Source organism: Salvia hispanica, chromosome 1 (genome assembly GCF_029641045.1).
Source record: "Salvia hispanica isolate PSC_SH4W2 chromosome 1, Shi_PSC_v1, whole genome shotgun sequence".
NCBI classification, from domain to species: domain Eukaryota; kingdom Viridiplantae; phylum Streptophyta; class Magnoliopsida; order Lamiales; family Lamiaceae; genus Salvia; species Salvia hispanica.
Window position 1 is genome coordinate 30185985 of NC_142692.1, and position 10394 is coordinate 30196378.

Sequence of the window (10394 nt, forward strand, 5' to 3'; positions counted from 1 at the left end):
GAAGACTCGTTCCCTGTAATCATCAATAGCGGGCTGACTGAAGAGCAAGAGACAAGGCTACTAACTGTGCTGAGGAAAAACAAGAAGGCTATTGGATGGAGCCTTACGGACCTGGTGGGGATAAGCCCGGATGTCTGCATACACCACATTAGGCTGGAGGAGGGAGCCAAGGCACATAGAGATTCGCAAAGGAAGGTGACCCCAAACATGCGAGAAGAGATACTAAAGGAGATCTTGAAGTTGCTCTCGCTGGGCATTATATACTCGGTACCCGATAGTGAATGGGTCAGTCCGATCCATATGGTCCCCAAGAAATCAGGGATACAAGTGGTTAAGAATGAGAGGAATGAGCTAGTGCCCACCAGATTGGTCACTGGGTGGCGAATGTGCATAGATTACCGCAAGCTGAACACTGCAACCAGGAAGGACCATTTCCTCTGCCATTCATCGATCAAATGCTGGAGCGACTGGCAGGGAGGAAGTACTTCTGTTTTTTGGATGGGTACAATGGCTATTTTCAAATTTACGTGAACCCCGAGGACCAGGATAAGACCACGTTCACCTGTCCGTTTGGAACCTATGCGTACAGGCGTATGCCCTTCGGCTTATGCAACGCCCCTGGTACTTTCCAACGATGTATGATGAGCATATTCTCGGATTTGATTGAAGATTGCATAGAGATCTTCATGGATGATTACACTGTCTATGAAGACTCTTTCGACTCATGCTTGCAACATTTGGATGTCGTGCTGGAAAGGTGCCAAGCAAAGAGTCTGGTTTTGAGTTTTGAGAAATGCCATTTTATGGTTACAGAAGGAATCATCTTAGGACACGTGGTGTCAGAAAAAGGAATCCAGGTGGATCAAGCCAAGGTGGATGTCATATCCAAACTACCCTTCCCTACTGATCAGAAGGGAATAAGAGGTTTTCTAGGGCATGCTGGATTTTATCGAAGATTTATCAAAGATTTCGCCAAGATCGCCCAACCTCTTACCAGGCTCCTACAGAATGAGATGGAGTTCGTTTTCGATGAGCTTTGAAAGGCTGCTTTTAACTTTCTTAAAGAAAAATTGATCTCTGCACCGATCATTCAAGCTCCTAACTGGGATCACCCCTTCGAGGTGATGTGCGATGCTAGTGACTATGCCGTAAGGGCCGTACTGGGTCAGAAGATCGATGGGAAGAGGTATGTGATATTCTATGCATCTAAGACCTTGAATCAAGCCCAACGAAACTATGACACCACCGAGAAGGGGATGTTGGCTGTTGTCTGTTCAGTCGAAAAGTTCAGGCAGTACCTATTAGGATCCAGAGTCATCGTGTATACTGATCATGCGGCCATTAAGTATCTCATAGCGAAGAAGGAGTCAAAACCCCGACTGATCAGATGGGTGCTGCTTTTACAAGAATTCGACTGGGAAGTAGAAGACAAGAAGGGGGTTGAGAACAAAGTAGCGGACCACTTGAGCAGAATAGTGCAAGAAGGTAACAGTGAGGATGTGAGAGATCGATTCCCGGAAGAGATTTTGTGTGAAGTGATTTTCTCCGCAAGGAAGATCGACTGGGAAGAAGTAATGAGGCTTACTGGGCAGGACGCAACAACGAAGGGCAAGGAGAAAGTAGGACATGAACCCTGGTATGCGGACTTGGCCAACTACCTAGTGATGGGAGAGCTACCAACGGTGCCAAACATGACAAAGGCTCAGAGGATGAAGATCAAGAGTGAAGCAAAGTATTATTTCTGGGACGACCCATACTTGTGGAAGGCAGGAACTGACCAAGTTATAAGGAGATGTGTTCCTGACTGGGATCAATGAGATGTATTAACACACTGTCACTCCTTGGCATGTGGTGGACATTTCGGACCAAGGAAGACTGCAAGAAAGGTGCTGGATAGCGGATTCTACTGGCCGACTCTGAACAGAGATGCATACGAGTTCTGCAAGGGCTGTGACCATTGCCAACTGACCGGTGGGATCTCCGCAAGGGATGAAATGCCGCAAGTTCCAGTGATTGTTTGTGAAGTGTTCGACATCTGGGGCATGGACTTCATGGGGCCTTTTCTCTCATCTTATGGGAATTCCTACATTTTGGTGGCAGTCGAATATGTATCAAAGTGGATAGAAGCAAAAGCCACGAGCACTTGTGAATCCAAAGAAGTCACTAAGTTCCTCAAGATTCATATATTCAGCCGATTTGGGATACCAAGGGCAATCATCTCCGATCAAAGGACTCACTTCTGCAACCGAACGGTCGAAGCATTGATGAAGAAGTACGGGTTCATCACCGTCTATCTAGTCCTTACCACCCTCAAGCCAACGGGCAAGCGGAGATCTCAAACAGAGAAATAAAGAGCATCTTGGAGAAGACAGTCAACCCCTCCAGAAAAGATTGGAGCACGAGGTTGGAAGATGCTCTGTGGGCATATCGGACAGCCTACAAAATGCCTATAGGGATTTCCCCATATCGCATCATCTTTGGGAAGATGTGCCACTTGCCAGTGGGAATTGAGCATCGAGCGTACTGGGCAGTTCAGCAAGTTAACATGGATGCTAAAGCCTGTGAGGAGGAAAGGAAGTTGCAGCTACAGGAGCTGGAAGAACTCAGATTGGAGTCATTTGACTCAGCCATGTGGTACAAGGAGAAAACGAAGATGTGGCACCACAAAAATCTGAGAACCAAGATTCTCCAAGTTGGTCAGAAAGTACTACTCTTCCAATCGAGACTGAAGCTAATGCCTGGGAAACTCAATCAAAATGGGCAGGACCTTACATTATCACTACACTACGTGCTAATGGAGCGGTCGAGATTTCAGGGAGTATCCTAACTCTGAACCTTTTATCGTAAATGGGCATAGGTTGAAAATATATAGGGAAAATGAAGAGATGTGTGTAGTGGAAGGAATTCCACTACACTTTAATAGCGTCTAAATGGCCAGTAGAAAAGGGGTTTGGAGTTCCACATGGTCAACTTTATATAATTTGTGCTTATTGACCAAGTAGAATTTCAAATACCCTTAGTGATAATGTAAATATTGTGAATATTTAGTCATTTAACTTAAGTTAGGTAGGAAAATATTAAAAATACCAAAAAGATTTTCGGATCTTAAATATTAATCTGGAGTCCGTACTGACCACGAGATACCACTTGGGTGAAACTCTGAATTGTGTTTAAGAGTCCTTTTATTGCTTTATTTCTATTCTTAGCTAATTGAGAGGGAGATATAGAGTGAAATTTGAATTTTGGTGCGTGGTGCAGCTTTGCAGGCGAGTGCAGAGACTGGGAGGGCGCATGGAGCAGAGACGTGAAAGGAGACGTCCGATCAGCTGCGGGAACGCTCAACCGCCTCCCACCTGAAGCGTCGCGACTGGTAAACCGCCTGCAACCGGTCAAAACCCTCAACTGCCCACCCCACTATAAAATACCCCACCGCCTACTCCACTTCACTTTACAAACCCTTACCTGCATTCTCTCACCCAAAACAACCGCCCTAGACAACCACCTCCCCACTCCGATAAACCACCGTGAATCACTACCGGAAACAAAGAACCGCCACCGATATAACCCATGGCAAAGAAAAAAGCAACCAGCAACCCGACATCTACCACCGGCAACAACCCACCAGAAGTCCGAGCGACAGAGGAATCGTAACCGCCGAGTCCACAACGATCACAACCAATGCCGATGCCAAAAATTCCGGCGATGGTTCCTTTAGACGCACTGGCGGTGTATCTATGGCAACAAGACCCAAACAAAGATTGGACAACGACCCTGGCCGGATTTAGCCTGACCGGAGGGATGCCGGCGACACCAAACCCTACCCCAACTGCGACCACAGTAAACCCACCTATCACCACCCAAAAACCTCAAACCCGACATCCGAAAAGACCTCCCCAACAGTAGCAGCACAGTCAAAACCCTCTAACCTTTCTCCCAAACACCAACAAACAGAGCCACTCGACGTTAGCCCACTTTCCGCCTATCAAGATCCGAACTGGGGAGAAACAGAGGAAAGGGAGAGCGAAGGGAGGGTAAGCGAGGGCGAGAAGGATGAAGCAGAGGAGATAACGACCACTGAAACGAAAGCCGAAGAAGCAGAGAGGGAGGAAATAGATCTGAACGAAATGGCCAAGAGGCAAGGGTTAATGACGGATGATGAGTTCCAATCGATTTTGGGCGGTGGAGATAGGATAGTGGTACCTGAAGGGGTGGCTGAGGTACTGGACCTCGCATCCCAGGCAGTAGGAAGAGGGGAAACAACCATGAAAGCAGATGAGTCAGAAGGGGTAGTCCACCAGTCAGTGGAGGAAATGAGAGAAGGACAAACCGAGGAAGCTTAAAAAATTGAAGAGGAGAGGCAGGAACCAGAGACATACCAGTCAATGGAAACGAAGGAAACAGAATAAGAGAAAAAAAAAAACAAACAGAGGAAGCCTCAATAGTGTCTAAACCAAAGCCAGTCAAGAGGAGGCTAGTGTTGAAGAACGACCCCAAGGCAGAAAGGCAGAAACCCCAAAGAGTGTCATAGAGATGCTTAGGAAAGTGGAAGTCCAACAAGGCAGGAGCAAACACAGCAGCAGATGCAGTGGAGGTCTCTAGCGAAGACGAGAAGACTACTCCTACAAAACCTGGGGAGGAGCCCTCGAAAACTAGCCAGAAGGACACCCAAATGGCAACAGGGACAGTTTCATCAACGCCGACTGACCAGAAGGAAGATGCTGATAAGGTGGCTGAGGGTCTGGACCTCGCATCAGAGTCAGTAGGTCGGGAGGAGGCGATAGGAAGTGATACTAGTACCCGCATGGTAACTGAGCCTACTAACCAGGAGGACGCTTCAACACAAGCCGACGAAGAAGCAAAGGCAATGGAAATCGAAGACAAGTACATCCAGGAAAGAAAGAGAAAGGGGAAAGCCCCTGTCAAGAAGAAGCAAGTCGTCAAGAAACAGCGCACAGCCAATATCGGCATAGTGATCAGAGAGACGGAAGAAAGAAGGAGGTTGAGTGACAACGACTACACTTCCAGCGAGGAGTCAGACTCAGAGAACGATATCTCTCTAGAAGGGGAAGAGTACCATGAGCAGCAGCTCCCCGACAACCACCAAGAACTAGTCCACCCTCCGGTAGAGAGGATGGTGTACCGACGGTGGAGGGTAGAGCTCACTGATGAGCTTATGGAGGACATGAAGCACTACAACACCAAAAAGCTTCAAGACGCATTTGACAACAAGGAAGATAGCAGCAAGCAAGTCAAATGCGGAAAGGTACTCCACATACCCTCTTTGGATGAGTTATCTGTTCGTGATTCCTTCCTGGCCAGTATGGAAGCATTGGGTTTTGAGTGGTTGTTAGAGAATAAGGACCCAGAGATATCAGTAATATTAGCCAAGGAATTCTTCAATACGTTTAGGTTCCAAGTCACAACGGACCTAGACAAGGTATCAATTTCCTTCAGAATATTCGGTGGAGAGCTATCCATGAGTCTAATCGAGTGGACTGTGAGATTGGGGATGTGTAGCCTGGAGGAGGCTATAGGACCAGAATGGAGAAGCCGAGAAAGGGGGGTACTGAGGAGGCACGTAGACTTTGAGCCCCAGGAAGCTTGGGAGGAGCTAATCCACCCCGATGCTGGTCAGTTCGCCTCCACCACATCCAGATCCACCCACTTCAACAATTCCATGCTCAGACTGGTGCAACTCTACTTAGGCTACAACTTACTGGGACAGAGTAATTCAGCTGCCAGAACGTCTATGACTAAATTGTACATGGTGTGGTGCGCTAATCGCGGGAGGAGGCTGCATTTGGGATTCTGGACAGCCTACCAATGCCACCTGATAGCAACCCACCCAACTAGGAACTTGTCCCTCTGCAACATACTAGGAGCCTTCGTGCGCAACAACATCATCATAATAGAGGCAGACGACCTATCTCCGATGTATATGGTCGATGCTCCTGGACTGTTCGATATACCCTGCTTCGTCCGCAAAAACGTGGTATACTACCGAGAAGGAGTCCCTCAGTTCTACCCGATGGGAGAAGCCCCTGGTGGAAGGGCACAACAGGGCCAGGAGGGGCAAGCTGGGCAAATTGAACAAGCGCAAAGGCTGAGGCAAGAAAATCTAGAGAGGGTAGTAATTGAACTAGCGGAGGAGAATAGACAATCATGGGCAGAGATGACAAAGCTGACAACCCTGATGGAGAGAATACTGAAGGAATTAGCGAGAGGAAAGGAAAGCACAGGAGCTGGAACAAGTGGCCATGGAGGCCAGAACGATGAACCCACAGAACCTGAGGAAGAAGAAGGTGATGAGCCAGAGGAGGCAGAAGACAATCAACCGGAATCCACTAAAGAGGAACCAAAGGAACTACCTGCACAGACCCCTGCACCAAGGAGGAGCAGGAGGAATGCCTGATCGACCCCCCCCAAACTGACCAGTTAGTTTTCTTTTTAATTTTTAGTTTTCTTTTATTTCTTTTTTTTGTTACTTTTGTTGTATAGGTAGAATACTATGTGTATTTAATGTGAGCAAACCCCATTCATAACACTTAGCCTATCCAATAGTCTAAGTGTAAGAAGTAAAGGGTTTGCTACTTCGGTGCATGTGTTTTGTTTATGTTTTAATGTTTCTGTCATATGCATGCTACCTCACACTTAGCCTACACTTAGCCTACTGCGTAGTCTAAGTGTGAGGAGTTTATATATTTATGTGTAATGTGTTGTCATATTTCGTTTTGTTTTGTCAAGTCTACGTATATATCTAAAACTCTCCCACTTAGCCTATTGCATAGTCTAAGTGTGAGAAGTTTTTAGATACAGTATGTGCTTGTTATAAATGAGTTTCTGTCATACTAGTCATTCCCATTTTTCACTTCACATCCCGTATCTGGGGCAGACACTTGTGAAGGGAGAGGGGGGAGCAAATGACCAGTATGACATGTATATATGTGTTATTTGAGTCAGTGCATGTTAGTGTTTTTAGGGTTTGTTTAGATCTAGGAATTGTGTGTTTTTTTTATGAATGGGCTTAAAACTCAACTGCCTCGAATTGACGGTGAGGGGAATTGAGGGAGATAAGGCATGCCGGAAAACAGAAACCACCCCTTCCAGTAACCCCTAGTCAGTGTAGATGATGCAAGTATGACGGAAAAACCCATCACTTAGGTCAGACGCGAAAGCCCTCTTACAAATGTTGAGTTAGAAGCCCAAAGTGGAACTACTTTTCACTAAACTCAAAAAAAAGAAGAGTGGCTACCACATGATGTCTAGGGCAAGGTGACAGCGTGTAGCAAACCTTGAAGGCAGTAGGAAATCCCCCCCCCCCCCAAAAAAAAAAACACCTATACTTAGAACCCCATTTTCTAACCTGATCTATACCCTGAAATAACCCATCAGCCACTGGAACTGTGTGTGTGCAAGGCATAAGGCAAGGAGGCAACTGCCCAGGAGGACATACAAAAGGAACCAGCTGAAGAAAACAAAAGCAAGGAAAGAAGGAGAAAAGCGATCTGAAAAAAAATTCCATGTCCCAAATATAAGAAGGAATAAGGGTGGCGAAGCTACAGAAAAGAAAATCGAAGAAAATCGTCGCAGATACTTGACCACAAAAAGAGAAAGGATGAAGAAGGAATAAGGGTGGCGAATCCACAAGGAAGCTACTGACCAGTTGGAAACCAATGTCAGAATTGTCCCGCCAAAGAAGAAGCCCTGGCCAGAAGCCTAAATGCATACAGTTCTCCCACATCAAAATAAGTAGTTAATTTTTTGAACCTTAGAGCCTTAGGAACAACCACCCCAAACATTACAAACACAATAGCCCAGTTACAAACCTTAAAGACCTTCAGGAGCTGCACGTGAGATCTGAGTCCGAAGCATATGTGGTTCAGCATTGAGAGAAAACAGTCCTAACATCTCCTGTGAGGAATGAGTGACTGAGTGAACCCAGTGTTTGGCCTGGGATTGGGTGATCATGACAAGCGGATATACTGACTGGGGAAGAAAAGGGGGGCGGCGGAAGTTCAAGGCTGCCTAAGGCCGGATTGCACCTGATCTCAAGGGGAGGGATGGTTGAAAATATAGCATGTTCTATGTGTTTAAGTTATTTATATGTGTTTATGTGTTTGTGTCGATTTTTGTTTGCGTCAGAGTCTTGAGTCTAGTTAGGTAGAGTCGGTCAGGGAGAGTAACCAGGCTCGAATTCGACTTATTTCTTTTTGTTTGTCTTCATGCTTGAGGACAAGCACGTGGTAAGTGTGAGCAGTTTGATAAGTCGTATTCTATGCCTTGGTTACTGGTCAGTATGTCGTGAAATGTATGTAATATCCGTAAAACAGTTGCTCAAGTATGCAGGATTAAGAGATCCAAGTCAGTAGAAGACGATTCAGGTGATGCAAGTGAAAAGAGCGCTAGAAGGGTGCAATACTGACCAGGATGCATGTCAGAAAAAAAGGCTCGAGATGGAGAAAAAGGATAGATGGGATGATCATTAACAAGGGCAGAAAAGTCAAATCGTGAAGGAAATCTACCATAAAAGCAAGGGAAAGCCTCCCTATAAAAGAAGCCACTTGGAGAGAGACAAAGAGTTCTAGTTCGGAGTTTGCAAGCTCTCGTTCTCACACACACTTAGTAGAATTCTCTCTAGAGGATCAGTCCTTCAGCATTATCCAATCTCTCGTTCCTCGCCACAACTATGGTCACTTGACGTCCAAGAGTCTGCCGGAGAAATCATCGTTCTACCGTTCCAGCCAGTTTGTCGTAGTAGTATAGCAGTATCACCGCCCGAAGTGGCAAAACAATCATTATCTTGATTGATATGATAATTAGCATATAAATTATAATATAAGGAGAGTGATAAATTGCTAACTCTCTCTAGTTGCTAACTACAACTAATTTAAGACCATATGATTTTAGAAATTTAGTGGTAAAAAATTTGCCACGTGTAATTTTCGTTTTTATCAATTAAATCGAAAAAGATGAAAAAAACCATCAAATTAGGGTTTTGGATGAAAATGTGAATATAGTGTTTTGAAAATATCAACACAATGCTTTGAGAATGTCAACACAATGCTTTGGGAATGATATTTACATGTATTATATTTACATATTTTAAATCTTCACAATTAGATATTTACATGTGTATAGGGGAGTGATCAATTGCTAACCCATCATTTAGTTGCTAACTACAACTAAATTAAGACCATATGATTTTAGAAATCTAGTGGTCTAAAATTTACCACATGTAATTTTCGTTTTTATTAATTAAATCGAAAAAGCTAAAAAACTATCAAATTAGGGTTTTGGATGAAAATGTCAATATAATGTTTTGAAAATATCAACCCAATGCTTTGAGAATGTCAACATATTGCTTTAAGAATTACATTCTACATGTATTATATTGACATATTTTATATACTATGTTGACATTTGTTGCTGTACGAAAAAATTGAAAATATTTGAATTTTGTTTTATCAAATTTTGACATCGGAACATATGCAAGTGAGATCTCGTTAGAATCCTTATGAAATTATCTTTAATTAATATATGTTGTGCGAAAAAATAATTTAAATCAAGAAAGTTATATGCGTTTTAAAGTTATGGAATATTTTTCAAAAGTTACTTACAACTAATTTGTTGTAAATTGACCTTAATACCCTTATTGACGTTTTTGTTGACTGTATTAATATTCCGGGACTGATGATCTAGGCCATTGATTTAAATATCTAATGATTATTATTTAATTGTAGTTAGTAATTAAGTATTGAGTTAACAATATAACATTCTCATGTAATATAATCAATATATAAGCTAGTTTATGAATCTAGTTTAATTATTGATAAGTCGTATTCTAAGCCTTGGTTACTGGTTAGTATGTCGTGAAATGCATGTATTATCCGCAAAATAGTTGCTCAAGTGTGCAGGATTAAGGGATCCAAGTCAGTTGGAGACGATTCAGGTGATGCAAGTGAAAAGAGCGCTAGAAGGGTGCAATACTGACCAGGATGCATGCCAGAAAAAAAAGGCTCGAGATGAGAAGAAGGATAGATGGGATGATCATTAACAAGGGCAGAAAAGTCAAATCGTGAAGGAAGTCTATCCAAAAAGCAAGGGCAAGCCTCCCTATAAAAGAAGCCACTTGGAGAGAGACAAAGAGTTCTAGTTCGGAGTTCGCAAGCTCTCGTTCTCACACACACTTAGTAGAATTCTCTCTAGAGGATCGGTCCTTCAGCATTATCCAATCTCTCGTTCCTCGCCACAACTATGGTCACTTGACGTCCAAGAGTCTGCCGGAGAAATCATCGTTCTAACGTTCTAGCCAGTTTGTCGTAGTAGTATAGCAGTATCACCGCCCGGAGTGGCAAAACAATCGTTATTTGATTTCTAGTTTAATCTTTACCTGC

General features: G+C 44.0%; 1 protein-coding gene across 1 annotated transcript; it reads left to right on the forward strand.

Moving 5' to 3' along the window:
- The first annotated feature begins 4801 nt into the window (after positions 1–4801).
- On the forward strand, positions 4802–5730 carry LOC148933586 (uncharacterized). Its single transcript, XM_089060688.1, has 2 exons — positions 4802–5630; positions 5726–5730. The coding sequence occupies exons 1-2, from the start codon at positions 4802–4804 to the stop codon at positions 5728–5730; spliced, it is 834 nt and encodes a 277-aa protein (XP_088916814.1).
- Positions 5731–10394: the final 4664 nt, after the last annotated feature.